Source organism: Mandrillus leucophaeus, unplaced genomic scaffold (assembly GCF_000951045.1).
Source record: "Mandrillus leucophaeus isolate KB7577 unplaced genomic scaffold, Mleu.le_1.0 Scaffold350, whole genome shotgun sequence".
Taxonomy (NCBI): Eukaryota; Metazoa; Chordata; class Mammalia; order Primates; family Cercopithecidae; genus Mandrillus; species Mandrillus leucophaeus.
The window spans coordinates 515,456-534,478 of NW_012103699.1; the positions used below are offsets into that span (position 1 = coordinate 515,456).

The window sequence follows — 19,023 nt, forward strand, 5'->3', positions numbered from 1 at the left end:
TTCCTTCCTTCCTTCTTTCTTTCCACTGAGTTTCACTCTTAATGCCCAGGCTGGAGTGCAATGGCTGGATCTTGGCTCACCGCAGCCTCTGCCTCCTGGGTTCAAGCGATTCTCCTGCCTCAGCCTCCTGAGTAGCTGAGATTACAGGCATGCGCCACCACGTGCAGCTAATTTTTGTATTTTTAGTAGAGATGGAGTTTCTCCATGTTGGTCAAGCTGGTCTCAAACTCCTGACTTCAGGTGATTCGCCTGCCTCGGCCTCCCAAAGTGCTGCCGCTACAGGCCTGAGCCACTGTGCCCAGCCAAGGCTTATTTTCTATTAATTGGCTCATTAAACAAAAAAGGCTTACTAGATAGAAGAATTGAGTCATTCATGAAACTGTTTTACAATTAAGATACAACTTTGTTTTGTTAAGAAAAGATAGACTAAAAGAAAGAGAATTCCAGAAGTATTTTGATTTTAGAAGGTAGAAAGAATCTCTAGTAATTTAATTTTTAAATAGATAGCAGGAAGAGAAAGTTAGGAAAGAATTTAAATTGAGGCATTCAAGTTTTTAATAATATAGGAAGGAAAATGGGACCTAGTTCAACAAGACATGCTTGTGTTACTGTGAAGGTTGCCGTCTATTTCTGACAACTCAAGTGCTTGTATGCTATGAACTTTCAAAAGAAGAAAACTTAACATCTTGATGAAGACCTGTAGAATGGATCACTATACACTCCAACATCATGGAGAAAGCAAATGTACCTCAGTAGATTAAGCAGTTAATCTTCTTAGAGTTAACGTAACAGTATTTTACTTCTCTCAGCAATAATCAGTCTGTCTCATTGATAAATACACAATAATTTTATTTTTGCTGCTCCTCCAGTTCTGAGGCTAATCTAATAAGGACTGCAACAAATCCTCATCAGCTCTATGACAATTTTTCTTTTATTTTTAGGGTCTTCAGCTTGATCTCTAAATTTATACTTAACAGATGTGAAATTAGAAATGAAGATTTATGCATGGAGGTTCATGGAAATAGTTTTATCTTCAGTGGCAGTCATTTATGACAAGCAATTTGGGAGATTTGTGTGGACCTATTTCCATGGTTTTTTAAATCTGCAACATGTATTTCAGAATCTGAAATACATGTTTCAGATTAAAAAAAAAGAGAGAGAGAGGACCTCGTTCTGTCACCCAGGCTGGGGTGCAGTGGTGCGACCATGGCTCTCCAGCCTCGACTTCTTGGGCTCAAGTGATCTCCCACCTCAGCCTCTGGAATAGTTGGGACTATAGGTGTGCATCACCACACCTGGCTAATTTTTTATCTTTTGTAGAGATGGGGCTCACTGTGTTGCCCAAGCTGGTTTCAAACTCCTGGGCTCAAGCAGTTCTCCTGCCTTGGCCTCCAGGAGTGCCGGGATTATAGACATGAACCGATGCTCCTGGCCGTGAACCATGTTTTTCCAGCAAAGAGATTTTCTCAAATAATGTAAGAGTATCTGTCTCTTTGTTTAAAAATACTGTTTTTAGGCCAGGCGCGGTGGCTCACACCTGTAATCCCAGCAGTTTGAGAGGCCAAGACGGGCAGATCACCTGAGGTCAGGAGTTTGAAACCAGCCTGGCCAACATGGCAAAACCTCATCTCTACTAAAAATACAAAAATTAGCCGGACATGGTGGCAGGTGCCTGTAATCCCATCTACTTGGGAGACTGAGGCATGAGACTCACTTGAACCAGGGACACAGAGGTTGCAGTGAGCCGAAATCACGCCATTGCACTCCAGCCTGGGTGACAGAGCAAGACTCTGTCTCAAAAAAAAAAAAAAAATCCTTTTTCTTGTTAATTTTTACATTTTTCTTTGTTTTCTAAAATGCTGTTTTTTGTTGTTGTTGTTGTTGTTGTTGTTTTGAGATGGAGTTTTGCTCTTGTTGTCCAGGCTGGATTGCAGCAGCGTGATCTCATCTCATTGCCACCTCCGCCTCCCAGGTTCAAGAGATTGCCCTGTCTCAGCCTCTCAAGTAGCTGGGATTATAGGCACATGGCACCATGCCCAGCAAATTTTTGTAGTTTTAGTAGAGATGGGGTTTCACCATGTTGACCAGACTGATCTCGAACGCCTGATCTCAGGTGATTCACCAACCTCTGCCTCCCTAAGTGGTGGGATTATAGGGGTGAGCCACTGCGCCCGACCTGTATAAATCCTTAATATAATTTTCATGTATGTCCCTATTTCACAGCTGAAAATGTTGATTTTTGTTATACAAAGGTTAACATTTGGGCAAGTTTGTTTTCTACTACTGTGATGAAAAAAAGTCGTATTTTAACATTTTCACACCACATTGACTGGAAAGGACTTGAACTCTTTAACCACAAATAGTATAATACTTTTACAAAATTTTTCTGATGCAGTGATAGTATCTAAAATTATTGTTTAGCACTCTATTACTTACTATGTCACCAAGCACTAGGAATGTTTGGAGTAGGCTCATAAATTATTTTTTTAAACTCTTCTAAAAATAACAATTTAGAAAAATGAGAAAATACTTAAAGGTAGAAAGATAAAATTATTGCTGGCCGGGCGCGGTGTCTCCCACCTATAATCCCAGCACTTTGCGAAGCCGAGGTGGGCGGATCACCTGAGATCGGGAGTTCGAGACCAGCCTGACCAGCATGGAGAAACCCCGTCTCTGCTAAAAAAAAAATACAAAATTAGCCAGGCATGGAAGCACATGCCTATAATCCCAGCTACTTGGGAGTCTGAGGCAGGAGAATCGCTTGAACCTGGGAGGCAGAGGTTGCGGAACTGAGATTGTGCCGTTGCACTCCAGCCTGGGCACCAAGAACGAAACTCCATCTCAAAAACAAAAAAAAAGAAAAGAAAAAAGAAAGATAAAATTAATATTATAGTGTGTTCTCTTTTAGTCTTTTAAAAATGTCCCCATACATTTAAAAAAATTTTAATCCTGCTTAAGTAGTTTTTAATAGTAGGCTCTCTGTTACGTTTAACTTTTCTTAGTGATGTTAATATTTTATAGAGAATCTTAACATAATTATCTAATTGATCCTTTTCACTCTCAAGTTTCTAAGTTGTGTCGTAAATATGGGATTGATTTTTTGAAAGTAAGGGTACACATTGAAATTAACATGCCGTAAAACTGGTTGAGTGTGTTGGATTTCCTTGTTTAGTAACAAACAACTGAGTGAAACTATCTAGACTAATTGGTGTGGAATTTAAAATACATGAATATTTTGTAATAGTATATCAGTGTTGATTGAATTTTCTCTGCTCATTTCCAACTTGGCTTTCTGTAATCAAAGAGTTGCACATTTAGTTAGAGAATAATTTTTTCTATGTTGCGGATCACCAGCTGTGTTAATGGGAACACAAAAGTAAAAGAGACACTGTGAAACTTCAGTTATAAAACTCTTAAATAAGCCACAATGGTTCTAGTTCATGTTAACAGTTATAGAGAACTGAAAATAAACTAAATTATGCTAAATATATTATTTGAAATAAAAAATGTGTTACATTTTAAAAATATTTTCTCCAAACAAATTAAATCCTCCTTAGGAGGGAATGAGTTAGGGGTTGAAAAAACCTGGTAAAAGGCTTTCACAAATAAGTAGGTTCAATCCTACTTTTTGCCATTGTTCAGTTGCTTTTTTCACACTTTATTCCTTTATTTTCCAAACATAAGTTGAATATCCACTATGTGCCAAATACTGTGCTTGTCACCAAAGATACTAAAAAGTGGTCCTTATTAGAGAATTCATAGTCCCAGGCATGACAGTTAACCCCAGCAAGATTGACAGTCTGTTGATCCTACCACCCTTTACGTCTCCACCCCACTTAATGCACTCAGTCTTCCCTTGATATTGCTTACATTCACTGGCATTTATTATTATAATCACTTCTTTTGACTCCAACTCTTATTTTTCTCTCCTTTTGCTTTATAGTACTCATCTGACAAAACCACAAGAACCTTGATTAAATCTAACCCTCCTGCTCCTTGCCTGCACCTGTGCAGCTGATCCTGGTTGGAGTAAAGCAAGCAATCACAATGACTTATTTTAAATTCGTAACTGTGAACCTCAAGTGTGTCCTTAATTCTTTATGTCCTTCTTCCATTCACTCTCCTAGTTTCTTAGAAAACTTTCATACTGCTGCTTATGTCTTCACATCCCCAACATCTCTTCCCTATCCTCATTTTCAGCTGGTGACCTTGCTTTGTACCTGCTGAGAGAAACAAGAAAAACATTTCTACACACTTCATTAGATCTGCCTATCTAACTGCATTTGCTGCCACATTCTCTGTGTTTTCATCTTTAGCTATAGATACACAATCATGCTACTGTCTGAAGCCAGTCTTCATAACCATCCCTTCTTGCCTGATCGAAGACATGGCCCATTTTCTTGTTCTGTTCTAAGTCATTCCCACTACTTAGAGATTTGTGGTTATTTGTCCTATCTCAAGGAAAATCTTTTCTGGAGCCTGACTTCTACTGTGACATTTCTTGGCTCCATTTTCATTCAGGAGAACTGTTTGAAAGTTACCTACACTTGTTATTCAGTTTCTCTCCTTTTTCTGTGTAAACCCACTCTCATCAACCTTTTGTTCACTGTGTCTCCACAACTGTTCTTACCAGGAACACTAGTGACCCTTTGTAGATAAATTCCTCCTGCTTTTCTTGCCCTCTTACATGCCTTATCAGTGGCATAACAGTCAGTTGATCACTCCGTCCGTAATATGCTTTGCTTGGGCTCCAGCTGCTCCAGCTACAACCATTTTTCTTGTTTATTTTCCTTTTCTTTCTCTCTTTCTTTCTCAAAATTGAGAAACCACTCCTCAATTATCTTTTGTCTCTTCCTCATCTTTGTGTGTTTTCTCCCTTCTAATTGTTCCCCTGTTTCTTTCTGATACCCATTTAACATTTTTTTATTGTTGTTTCTGTTCCTATTTTTCCAATACTCACTTGAGTCACAATTCTGAATTTTTCTGAATTATTTTTCTGAGCCAGAGGAATTTGATCTCCTGGAATATAACTTTCACCTAGGACTCTGGGTAAATTCTTTCCCTTCAACTCTCCTCCCCCTCCTTTTCTTTTTTTCTTCATCATTCAAGCTTTCTACATCAGAACTACATTATGTATTATTACAAAACTGAACTTAATTTTAAAATATGAAAAAAATTTGTTTCATATCTATTCTCCTAATATCACTTACCACATCTAGAAAAGTATTCATTTGGCATATGGTAAGTACTAAATGAATGTTGATCTAAATTGGACCTCCCGACAACAAAATGGAAGTAGAGCAGAAGTTAAAATTCAAATAAAAGCCACTGGGTCATTGGTTTTTTTAAAGCGATACCTATAATAGGGGATTGGGATAGATATGGCTTGACCCTCTCACTGGAGCTGCTTCTCACTTCATTTATATATAACTTTGTGTTTCACTTTCTGAGGAACTGTCAGACTTTTCCACAGAGACGACACCGTTTTACATTCTCACCAGCAATGTGTTAGGGTTCCAGTTTCTCTGCAGCCTTGCCAACACTTGTTATTCTCTATTTAAAAAAATTGGGAGGTTATAGCCATTCTAGAGAGTGTGAATTAGTGTCTCACTCTGCTTTGATTTGCGTTTGCCTAATGACTAGAGTTGAACATTTTTCTTGTACTTATTAGCCATTTGTATATCTTCTTTAGAGGAACGTCCCTTCAAGTTTTTGCCATTTTTGAATTGGTCAGTTGTTTTGTTGTCGTTGAATTGTAATTCTTCATATATTCTAGATGTTATTCCCTTACCAGATACGTGATTTGCAAATGTTTCTTTTGTTGCCTCTGCTTTTGATGTTATTTCCAAAGAAACATTGCCAAATCCAGTGTTCTGAAGATCTTCCTGTATGTTTTCTTCTAAGAACTTCATAGTTTTAGCTATAATGTTTACATCTTTGATCTAATTTGAGTTCATATTTGTATATGATATATGTGACCTCTTTGGGTTACATAAAGAGCCTATCTCTTAGCGAACAAAATGGAGTCGAGACTGAGAGACTGGAATGAATTTGATTGGAAATAATAATTTTCTGTGACTTTTTAGCTATTCTTAGTCTCCTTTTGTCCTTAAAAAATTTTTAATGTCACTTTTCAACTTAATTGCTTTGTTCTTTCCTGCTCTAAAATGTTTTGTGTCCTTCATTTTTTTTCTTTTTTCTTTTACTTCCATGTAATCTGATCCCTGCTATACTTCAGTTGTGTATGCCATTGGATTTAGGAATATTGAAATAGAGTACAGAGTTGTTCTACTCATCTTCTTTGAAATAATTGTCCTGGTAATGTTAGAAAGCAAGGTACCCTAGGAAATTGTCTGCCTTGTTTCTATAGTACAGAAGTCACAGGCCTATAAAATGACCATTTGACAGTGGTTTCCATTATCTGTAAATTTGTATTAAAAGAGAGTGACTTTTGAGTTAACCATAGTTTTTGAGTACAAATGAACATAAACATTTCCTTCATGAAAAAGAGATGATAATTCAGTTATGTGTTGTACTCAAATGGGCTTTAATTTTTCTTTGTGTATTCATCTTAAGAGTGTTTACTAAACTTAGACCTGTTTCATTGAGTAGTTTTGTAGATTGGCAGGTACATTGATGTTTTTGTCTAAGTATGCACAAATAACTAATTCCATACATTTATCAAATATTAACAGAGTATACTTTTGGGGAATTAAAAAAACTTAGCATCTGCATTATAATATGCAGTTAATGCCACAGTTAACCATTTGCAGTTGTCTTTGTAAGCTTTGGTAAAATGCTGTATTCGTGTTCTTATTATTACGTATTACCTCTGCCTAAAGACCTATACTTCAGTTTCATTTTATAGAGTTATATTGCTTGGGAAAACCTATTGATATAATTACTATACCATTCCGTTGAGCTGTTTATGTCAACTCTTAAATATGACTATGCTATAATTTTAATTCATGGTTCTATCATTCTGCTGTTATATTCTTAAGTATGAGGAATACCATTCCTGTCTCTCTGATGTAGATTTAAGTGTTATATGAAGTAGAAATATGAAATGTTTATATCATACTTAGGAATTTTATTTTGTTTTTATTTTATTTTAGTTTAGTTTAGTTTGAGGCAGAGTCTCGTTCCGTTGCTCAGGCTAGAGTGCAGTGGCACGATCTTGGCCCACTGCAGCCTCCGCCTTTTGGGTTCAAGCAATTCTCCTGCCTCAGCCTCCCGAGTAGCTGGGATTACAGGCGTGTGCCACCATGCCTGGCTAATTTTTGTATTTTTAGGAGAGATGAAGTTTCACCATGCTGGTCAGGCTGGTCTTGAAATCCTGACCTCATAATCCGCTTACCTCGGCCTCCCAAAATGTTAGGATTACAGATGTGAGCCACTGTACCCGGCAGGAATTTTATTTTTGAACAATATACTACTTTTTTGTTTCATTTTATTATAGGTACATTATTAAAAGTATTAGTTGTGATCAGTTATTTTCATAAGTCTTATTTTAGATATTCAGATTAAAATACATATAAATTGAGATTATATAAAATTCATACAGTAGATAAATATTGATAAAATTGCTTATGAAATTTATAATTAATAACGATTAACACTGCTTTTTATTTTGACTTGGTGTTTTTTTCTATTATTTTGTCATACTTTTATTTAATTCAGGAGGGGAAATCCCTTTCCTTACTAAAACAGCACAAATTTCCACTTTAAATGTGAGGTTCTTAAAAACTAAATAAGTTGGCCGGGCGTGGTGGCTTATGCCTGTAATCCCAGCACTTTGGGGGGCCAAGGCTGACGGATCATGAAGTTGGGAGATCGAGACCATCCTGGCTAACACGATGAAACCCCGTCTCTACTAAAAGTAAAAAAAATTAGCCGGGCATGGTGGCAGTTGCCTGTAGTCCCAACTACTCGGGAGGCTGAGGCAGGAGAATGGCGTGCAGGAGAATGGCGTGAACCGGGAGGCGGAGCTTGCAGTGAGCTGAGATCACACGACTGCACTCCAGCCTGGGTTACAGAGCGAGACTCTGTCTCAATTTAAAAAAAAAAAAAAAAAAAAAAAAAACCTAATAAGTTAATTATATGACATACATTGACTTTTTTGATTATAGAGAGGCAAGATATAAAATACATACTGTGCAACAATTATTAAATGAATCTATTCATTATAGAAAACAAAATATAGATGATTTTAACATTTACTTCATGATTGGTTATTAGATTTTTATCTTATAATCTATACATATTTCAAAGAGTGAGGTTTTAAGTATTACATTAATTTGATTTTACTTGTTATTTTTAAAATACTTTTATTCTGCATGCTATATATTTTTAAATCTCTAAGACTGTGCTTTTTAGGTGTATATTAACTATATGCTGATAATATTTCTTTTAAAATTGGGTTTAGGAAGAACCAAAAGCTGAACTGATGTGGGCATATTAACCATTTTGGTAGTATATCTGATCGATTAACGTTCTTTTCTGTTTTTATTATTACGGAATGATTTCTTACATAATTTGCCAGTGCATCCATACAAAAGCCATAAAGTTTTCTTTTTAGAAATTCTATTTTTCTGTGGTGAGAGCAAGTATGCTATGGTCTCTGAATGGTATCTTTTAGCTTTGTATGAATATTTTTAAACATTTGAAAAATCAAATATTTGTGTGGTGGGTTTCTTTCAGAAAGTTTCAGGTTTGTATACAAAATTTGTCATTACTGTTTAGTGTTGTCTTCTTTTGTTGAATTGTAAGCTCCTCGCAGACAAGAGCTGTTTGTTGATTCATTGCTGAGTACCCAGTGCCTAGTGCAGACTCTGTTATTACATAATAGGTACCTAAGAGGTGTTTGTCAGATGAATACATCCACATGTGTACTTACAGTCTTGGAGTCTCATATAATTTTTCATTCTACGGCCAGGCATGGTAGCTCATGCCTGTAATCCCAGCACTTTAAGAGGCCGAGGGGGGCAGATCACCTAAGGTCAGGAGTTCAAGACCAGCCTGGCCAACATGGCAAAACCCAGTGTCTACTAAAAATACAAAAATCAGCCGGATGTGGTGGCACACACCTGTAATCCCAGCTGCTCGGGAAGCTGAGGCAGGAGAATCACTTGAACCTGAGAGGCGGAGGTTGCAGTGAGCTGAGATCGCACCGTTGCACTCCAGCCAGGGTGACAGAGCCAGACTCCGTCTCAAAAAAAAAAATAAAAATAAAAATAAAAATAAAAATAAAAATTTCATTCTACTTCATTTTATGTAGGTCAGGGAACATATTAGATCTTCAGAAGTTAAATGAGTTTATCATGCATATGTTCTTTTGTGTTTGTTTGTTAGTTGTTCGTTAAGTGATCTCAATAGAAATATTCTCAGACAAGTCATATATATACCTTGGAAATGTTTTCCTTAGTACTTTAGATAAATATTCAGTGAGATACTTGTTTAGATTCCATCTGTAGAATTAATTATATTGACTATATTGATAACTGAATTGAAAAAGTATAGGCTAATCACTGTCTTAATTTTCTAACTCAATATTTCTTTTAATATTTGTTTCAGTATTTCTTTTTAAATGGAAGCTTTTTAGTAATGCTCTTTCCCTTGTGCCCTGCAAAATTAATTTATTTCCTGTTGTGAAAAGGCCAATTATGATCTTGTAATCATAATTCCTAAAGGTTAAGACCAGTTAAAGCCAGGATAGATAAACTATCCTGGACTGTATATGTATGTTTATATTATATATATATAAAAAATACAACCCAGTCTACCTCAATTTTCTCATTTTCAGAAAACTGCATTGCTTGAATCTAAAATTGCAAGACAATGTATTTTATTTTATTTTACGTATGTTTTTGGGACAGAGTCTCGCTCTGTTGCCCAGGCTATAGTGCAGTAGTGCAATCTTGGCTCACTGCAACCTCTGCCTTCTGGGTTGAAGTGATTCTCCTGCCTCAGCCTCCCTAGGAGCTGAGATTACAGGCATGCGCCACCATGCCCAGCTGAGTTTTGTATTTTTAGTAGAGGTGAGGTTTCGCCGTGTTGGCCAGGCTGGTCTGGAAGCATTTTCAAACCAAAAGGTTTGTATTTAACTTACTTACTAAGATTATTGTATTCTGTCAGACACGGTGGCTCACACCTATAATCCCAGCACTTTGGGAGGCCAAGGTGGGCGAATCACTAGAGCCCAGGAGTTTGAGACCAGCCTGAGAAACATAGTGACACCCTTTTTCTACAAAATACAAAAAAATTATCCAGGTGTGGTGGTGCATGCCTGGAGTCCCAACTATTCAGGAGTCTGAAGTGGGACAATTGATACTGGTAGGTCAAGGCTGCAGTGAGCCAGGATGGCTCTACTGCACTCCAGCCTGGGCAATGGAGACGCTATATGAAGAAGAAGAAGAAAAAAAAAAAAAAAGATTCTCATATTCCTTAAGAAGGTACTTTCAGGGATGAATAGATATCTTACTTGACATGGTACCCCAAGGAGAAGTTGAGAAATATTTTATGGCCTTCTATATCTTAGCTGCAGTTTCACTCTTTGCCACTTCCTTTATGGTTATTTATTTTATTTTATTTGAGCTGGAGCCTTGCTGTGTCACCCAGGCTGGAGTGCAGTGGTGTGATCTTGGCTCACTGCCACCTCTGCCTCCCAGGTTCAAGTGATTCTGCTGCCTCAGCCTCCCAAGTAGCTGGGATTACAGGTGCCTGCCACCATATCCGGCTAATTTTTTTTTGTATTTTTCTTAGAGACGGGGGTTTCACTATGTTGGCCAGGCTGGTCTTGAACTCCTGATCTTGTGATCTGCCCTCCTCAGCCTCCCAAAGTGCTAGGATTACAGGCATGAGCCACTGGGTCTGGCCTATTTTAATTTTTTATGAAATTCAGGATATGTGAACTTGAGCTAAAATTTCCTATTTTCTATCTGCATTGACTATTATCTATTATGTCTAAGGTAAATTTGGTGGTGTCTCTTTTTAATATATACTACATATACTGTATTTTTAAAAGTCTAAATTTATAAAGAAGAAAGGATTAACTGTAAACTTTTTGTTGTAGTTCTGAAGTAAGCTTTCTTCTTTCAGGCCTGTGCTTCCTTGGTAAGGAATGAGAAATCTTACACACTAATATTACTTTTGTAAATTAATTGGCACCAGTAATTATGCCAGTTTAGTTCTTTCTTAAATAATTGTAATGTCTGTAGGAAATGTGGGGTTTTCATGTAGAGTTTTTCCCCACATGAATTTTTTTTTATTTTTTGAGATGAGTCTTACTCTGCCACCCAGGCTAGAGTGCCATAGTGAACGTGATCTCAGCTCACTGCAACCTCCGCCTCTCGGGTTCGAGCTATTCTCCTGCCTCAGCGTCCCAAGTAGCTGGGACTACGGGCGCCCGCTACCACGGCTGGCTGATTTTTGTATTTTTAGTAGAGATATGGTTTCACCATGTTGGCCAGGCTGGTCTCGAACTCCTGGCCTCATGATCTTCCCACCACGGCCTCTCAAAGTGCTGGGATTACAGGCATGAGCCACTGCACCCGGCCTAATTTTTATCTTTTTGTTAGAGACGGAGTTTCACCACGTTGGCCAGGCTGGTCTCGAACTCCTGGCCTCAGGTGATCTGCCTATCTGGGCCTCCCATAGTTCTGGAATTACAGGTGTGAGCCACCATGCCCAGCCTCCCCACATGAATTTTTGTGTGTGTGTGTGTGTGTGTGTGTGTGTGTGTGTGTGTTTTCCCTGTTCTTTGAAAACATCCTGTAGAGAAAATGGAAGGAACACTTAGGTAATATCTAATGGGTAATTACATATACAGAAGGAACATTTCTTATTTTTAAAAACAATGATCCGTTATAGTTATTTAATCTTTTGACCATCTTTGTATTTCTTGTAACATCTGTCAGACAACTAAAATGCTATTTAAAATCTCATTAGGTTTTGAAATTCTTGTCTGCCAATATGTTTGTGTCAGTAGTCTCAGCTTGTATTTGGTAAGGACATTTGTAATTTGAAAAAGCTTCCTCAACCAAAATTCTCACATGTTATTTTCACCTTTTCTTCCTCTTTATGTCACTGGTTTCCCACTCTTCATGAAGCTTAGTCTGAATAGGGCCTGGAATGCCCCCTACCGTTATTTTCGTGTTAGAATCTTTTAACGGACAGTCTATTTCCTTCTCTTCTCTAATTCTCCACAGGGGTGCTTTTTGGCAAGCACTCTAATTCACTTTCATTGTTGGAATTTCTTAACTTGTGAAATAAAGTCCCTGATAAATTTTTAAGATATACTCTAGTTCTAAAAGTTATTAGTTTTGATGACAGTAACAATACTGTGTAACTGTATTTTATACAAAGAGCATAACTGGCCAGGTAAAAAAAAATGCAAAAGCTTAGTGTCTAAACAAGGGAATACCTGAATAAACAAATAAAAGCACTGAGAAAGTAGAATAGAGAGAAGTCAAATAACAGAAGAGTCATAATTTTAGCTAATACTTATATATCTGTAAGTTAGAGCTATAAATATATTATTATACATTATGTTTGCTGTTAGCTTACATTATTACTCTATAGTAAGTTTTCAAGGAATTTCTTAAAACTATACAGAATATTCCATGAGAATTTTTTTGTTTTGTTTCTTGAGATGGAGTCTTGCTCTCTCACCCGGGCTGGAGTGCAATGGCGCGATCTCAGCTCACTGCACCCCCCACCTCCCGGGTTCAAGCAATTATCCAGCCTCAACCTCCTGAGTAGCTAGGATTACAGGAGTGCGCCATCATGCCTGGCTAATTTTTGTGTTTTTGTAGAGACGGGGTTTCACCATGTTGGCCAGGCTGGTCTCGAACTCCTGACCTCAGGTAATCTGCCCACCTCAGCCTTCCAAAGTGTTGGGATTACAGGCATGAGCCACTGCGCCCAGCCCCATGAGAATTGTAAAACAAAATTTTTCCAGAATAGTAAGGCCATACTCTTTATTAGAACTATGTATGTAGTTAATTTCATCTAATTTAATAATTTATTTTTTTGTGTGTGTCCTGCCTGCTCCAACACACGTTTGACACCTAAAGTCACTACTCAACATTTTTCTGACATCCAGTCCTCTTGTACCATCCTTTTTTTTATAATTGAGTAGAAGAGAACATGATTACTATCTAGGATTTATGGAGCTTAGGCAGTGGGCCCCAGCCTGTACCATTCCAAGCATCCATTATTTTATTATTTATGTATATATTCTTGCCACCTTGTTCTTAGGAGAATTTAAACAACATACATTATCTCTGAGTAATAAAGGAATCTTCCTTTATCACAGTGTAATGCCTTACCCATGAGGCAGTAACTGTTTTTCCTTGTTTGATGTGTTGGGTGAGGCAGGTAAAATATACAAATGTACAATATCATGTATGTATTCTTAAATTGAAAACTACTATTTTATCCTACTTCAAAATATAATTGATAACAAAATCCAGGTTGAATTGAGTCAGTTTTTTTATTGATAGTAAAAAATGTCTGGTATAAAACTCGCTACAGAACAGATAGCCTTTGGTTAAGAAAGGTAAAACATGATTAGAACTTTGTTGTTGTTTTTTTTTTTGAGATGGAGTCTCGCTCTGTCGCCCAGGCTGGAGTGCAGTGGCCGGATCTCAGCTCACTGCAAGCTCCGTCTCCCGGGTTTACGCCATTCTCCTGCCTCAGCCTCCCGAGTAGCTGGAACTACAGGCGCCCGCCACCTCGCCCGGCTAGTTTTTTGAATTTTTTAATAGAGACGGGGTTTCACCGTGTTAACCAGGATGGTCTCGATCTCTTGACCTCGTGATCCGCCCGTCTCGGCCTCCCAAAGTGCTGGGATTACAGGCTTGAGCCACTGCGCCCGGCCGATTATAACTTTGTTTAGCCCGCATTAATGTTATGTGCAGCCATCATGAGCTGACTTGTTTCTCTCATAAAAAATTAGAAAGCTTGTTTTATTTTCTTTTAAAAACAAAGTTGCTATCTGGACTTCTTTCCATAGCTATTCTAATAGAGCAACTTCTAGGAGTTCATATTGAAATTTGCAGAGGATGGAGGTGTTTTCGTTTCCCACCATGCCCCCAATTTTGGAAGGAAGTAAATTGCTTTCCTAAGCATTATACAATTCTTGGTATTAACAGGAAAGGTAGAAGTACTGCTGCAAATATATAGATGGATGCTACAGTGCCAGGTGTAAGTACCAAAAGGAGTGTGTGTTTAGTAGAAGAACACTTGCTTTAAAGCTTTTCAACGTACTTATCATATATTTGTACTTACACCTGTACTTACCATATATTTCTATCAAAAAAACCCATATATGATACGTAGCATTATTTTTTATTTTATTTTTAAATTGTAGTCTTATTTTATACAGAAGTAAACTAAGCCTTGGACTGAGAATGAGTTTTGATCAGGACCACATAACTAGTAAGCAGGGATTATGTTAAGTCTGTCCTAAAGCTCATTCCATTCCCTCTTATTCTTATTACGGCCCTCAGCATCTTCCAGCATATAAACAGAACCCCTTGCATGGGGATGAATCCTCAGCTTTTCTGGCTACAAGCCAGTAGTTTGTACCAGCGGAATAACCGCCCAGGAGTTTGCTACAGATACTTTCCAGGCCTGTGCTAGAGTAAGAATATAATTTATTGGTCGGTTTACTTCTTGATTTGGGGACTTTGTTACTTCCTTTTAATACCTCTAACAATGAGGACATTTTAATTTAAAAGCTCGTTTTCAGGTGTCCGTGTTCTAGAGTTAAAAATACCAGCGAGTTTTCTGTTTTCTGTGAGTAATGTGTGTAACTTTGAACACAAGAAGAGAATGTCAATTCATTTTTAATGTTTACTTCTTCTAGCTGTCATACTTGTTGAATGAATGAAGGATGAAGAAACTGTCATTCTTTTTTTTTTTTTTTACTTTAAACAAATAGTTTTATTGCAGTTAATAGTAGCTTGCACCCTATGAAATTGCGAAGACTATCAGCATTGAATCAAGAGGCCATCACAACTGTTGACTCAGCTGTCTGTACATGTAGGAAGCATTTCAGAATACTGAAAAACTTTACAGAGTAATGTTTTTCTAGTATTTTATGAGCAAGCATTTTTTTTTTTCTAGTTGATTTTGCATTATCTATACGTTACAATACGGTGCCTTTTTTTTTTTTTTTTTTTTGAGATGGAGTCTCGCTCTGTCGCTCAGGCTGGAGTACAGTGGCGCAATCTCTGCTCACTGCAAGTTCCACCTCCTGGGTTCACGCGATTCTCCTGCCTCAGCCTCCCGATTAGCTGGGACTACAGGTGCCCACCACCACGCCCGGCTAATTTTTTGTATTTTTAGTAGAGACGGGATTTCACCATGTTAGCCAGGATGGTCTCAATCTCCTGACTTCATGATCTGCCCGCCTCGGACTCCCGAAAGTGCTGGGATTACAGGCATGAACTACTGCTCCCGGCCATAATACAGTGCTTTTCTTTTACGCAATGCCATTTAAAACTGAAGCTATTACCTTAGCTTTCTGATGTGTCTAGATAAAAATTACCTACCTGCTGCTTAAGAACAAAACAAAGTAAAACAAAATGTAGAAAATACGGTGATTTATCTTAATACTTACTATAGAGATTCAGTTTCTCTTTGTTGTAGCTGAGTAAGCAGTGCTAGTTGAGGAATCGTGAGATCATGCTCTCTAGTCTTGGCTCGGCCAGTAGCTAACTTTATGTCCATGGGCAAGTTATTACATCCTTCTCTTTGTGCCTTGGTAGCTTGCTCTTCAAACCAGGAAGCTGAGATGATTTCCAAGGTTCTTTCCCTTCTCAAATGTCATGATTCTATATGAGTTTCTCTTTAATATGGCATAGGTTATTTCTGTAGTGTACATTGTACATATTTATATTTCCTTTTATTTTAGATACGATGAATGGATTAAAGCAGATAAAATAGTAAGACCTGCTGATAAAAATGTGCCAAAGATAAAACATCGGAAGAAAATAAAGGTAAGTGCTTGGTTTTACTACACACTATTAGCTCTTTAAAAGAAGTTTTCCTGCAAATGATTCAATTAAATACATGTTAGTGTTACACTTTATTGAAATAGCACATTTTTCAAATGCTAGATTTGTATATAATTAATTTTGTCAGGTTAGGGAAAGCATTTTAGAAACAGTACTGAATGATCTTTGAGACTTTTTCAGTCGCAACATTATATAAAGCCACTCAACCACATTTTATTTATCCATTTTTGCCATTTCCTTCCCCTCTGGTTCCCAACCAGGAGCCATAAGGCAGTGTGGCTTGAAGACATAGGTTATTATTATAGCTGTAAACCATTCCAAGGAAGAAAAGGCTATCTGGCAACTCCTTTTTCTCTTCATCTTTATCTGATTATAGTTAGTGGCTTAGAATATTTTCACAAGATTTTGTTTGTTTGTTTGTTTGTTTGAGACAAGAGTCTCGCTCTGTCGCCCCGGCTGGAGTACAGTGGTGCAACCTCGGCTCACTGCAACCGTCACCTCCCGGTTCAAGCGATTCTCATGCCTCAGCCTCCCGACTAGCTGGGATTATAGGCGCACACCACCACACCTGGCTAATTTTTGTATTTTTAGTAGAGATGGGGTTTCACCATGTTGGCCAGGCTGGTCTTGAACTACTGACCTTAGGTGATCCACCTGCCTTGGCCTCCCAAAATGCCAGGATTACAGGCGTGAGCTGCCGTACCCAGCCCCACAGGATCCTATTAACTACACAAATGCCATGGGGATTTACTTAGGAGCTCATATGGAAAATTAATGTTACTTTTATGTATGATAGAATTATTCATTCTAAGACTAAATTTTCCTAAAAGTTAGGTTAGACTAGGTTTTAGAACTTTTAAAATCTTCTTAATGGCTGTTACATACTTTGAATAGTACATGTTGTTGAGGTGCTTAGTAGTTATTTTGAAATTCAGTCTTCATATTCAAAGTGAGATGCTTTTAATATTTACTTTTCTGCTAAATGTTTCTTTAGTGACCCCAAATAATGAAAGCTTCCCCCCTAAAGGGGTCGTTCTTTTTTCACTATAAAATTGGGTCTGTGTTTTAAAATTTTCGGTGTAGCAACCCAGTAGTTACAACTCAAGACTTCTCCAACCCCTTTTTCATTTCCCTTCTTTACACGAAGGTATGAAAATTATGCTGCATTTAGCATTGTTTTTAGGTACTGAAAGAGTTCTGTTGGGGGTAGGGAGACTAAAAATGCCAATGTCTTTACACAAAGCAAGTTTTAGAGTAGCATTTGTAAGGTGGAGGATAAGGGTGGGGAAGATAGGGTGGAGGATAGTGGTGGGAAAACTAATAGATTACTTAAGGAGTTCTTTCTAGGTATTTGCCTCTCTTCAGTTCTTGGCCTCTCCTCCTGCATATTAAAACTCCTGGTCATGAGGGAAGAGGCACGTGAATTTTGAAAAGGCTTCCTACGTAATATTTTGATAATGTACATCCCCCCATCACTGTATTTCATCTTACTCTAAGAGCCACTGTTGTTGAGGTTGCCCTCTGATACACATTGAAAGCCATATTTGAACTTGAACTCAGGGAAACTATTTCTGCCTTCAGCATGCATGGATAGATTATGACTTTTGGGATAAATTATGAAGTGGTGAAAAGGCCGGCAATAGCAGGAAAATTGGAACAACACTAATCATTTATTGGCTATGGTAGTCTACTTACATATATGTCTTTTCAGTGTGGTCTGAGAATGAATCTCAGATCCCTAAGGCAGTGGATCTCACTCTTGAACACATTTCAGAATCACTTGGAGGACTACTTAAAACTCAGATTGCTTGGCCTCATTCTGGGCATTTGTGATTCAGTAGATCTGAGGTTGTTTCAAGGAGTTTGCATTTCTAACAAGTTCGCAAGAGATGCTAATATAACTGGGCCAGAGACCACACTTGGAGAACCACTACCCTTAGGCATCTATTATATGTAAGGAATTAACTTATCTTCTCTGCATCTGGAATGATAATAGATATGTATCCTCCTTAGGAGAATTACTCTCACTCAAAATTTATAGTGTTTACAGCTAACTCAAGCTTCAGAGAGCTTATTTTTCCTATAAATCAAAATAATTTTTAAGAGTAGTTTCCAGGAAATGTATCTGCCTCTGCTCATCTATTTGTAAACAAATAATTTGAGAAAATTTCTCATCTTTTCTCAAAACATTAATATGTGACTGAGGTAGGAAGGTTGCTCCTGACTTGACTTTACAAAAGTACTTGGAATTTTGTCATTCCCAATCCACATATAATGAGATTTTGAAATGACCAGGTTGCAGTTGTTTCTTTTTTTAGTTAGTATTTAATTTAAACGTATTGTGATTTTAATTCTGAAGAGTAAGTTGTAGGTTTGCTAGTCCTAATCACCTATCTGATTGCTAATTTGAGTCCTATTATTAAAGTATAAATACAAAACCTTTTGATCATCCTGTGTAGTATTTTCTTAAGTAGCTTTAAAAATCTTTGGCTGTTTTGAGGGGCTTCTTATATTCTTTCGTTTTATGTTAAATATTTAACAATATATTCTATAACAGTGAGTTAAAAGTGGATATTAACATTGTTTCTAATAAGTGCCTTATGATAAATTATGACATACTTTTTTTTCTTAACCTAGAATAAATTAGACAAAGAAAAAGACAAAGATGAAAAATACTCTCCAAAAAACTGTAAACTTCGGCGCTTATCCAAGCCACCATTTCAGACAAATTCATCTCCTGAAATGGTATCGAAACTGGATCTCACTGATGCCAAAAACTCTGATACTGCTCACATTAAATCCATAGAAATTACTTCGATCCTTAATGGACTTCAAGGTAAACATAACAATTGTTCTGTTGCATGCAGGTATTTGATTGTAGTTTATATGAGTCAAATTCTATAAAGGTAATTCAGTGACATTACCAACTACTATTTTTTCTACCAGAATTGTGTTAGCTCTCTTATTACAAGTTGAATCTCTCTCTTTTTTTTTTTTTTTT

At 37.3% G+C, this 19,023-nt stretch overlaps 1 protein-coding gene across 3 annotated transcripts in view; it reads left to right on the forward strand.

Annotated features, from left to right (window-relative positions):
* The window catches only part of ARID4B (AT rich interactive domain 4B (RBP1-like)), a 178,557-nt gene that overhangs the window by 126,668 nt on the left and 32,866 nt on the right, over positions 1 to 19,023 (forward strand). For all 3 annotated transcript variants that reach the window (XM_011989362.1, XM_011989365.1, XM_011989364.1), the window contains 2 exons: positions 15,920 to 16,004; positions 18,660 to 18,858. In XM_011989362.1, the coding sequence (XP_011844752.1) occupies positions 15,920 to 16,004; positions 18,660 to 18,858 (284 nt within the window). The remainder of the gene's footprint in view (positions 1 to 15,919; positions 16,005 to 18,659; positions 18,859 to 19,023) is intronic.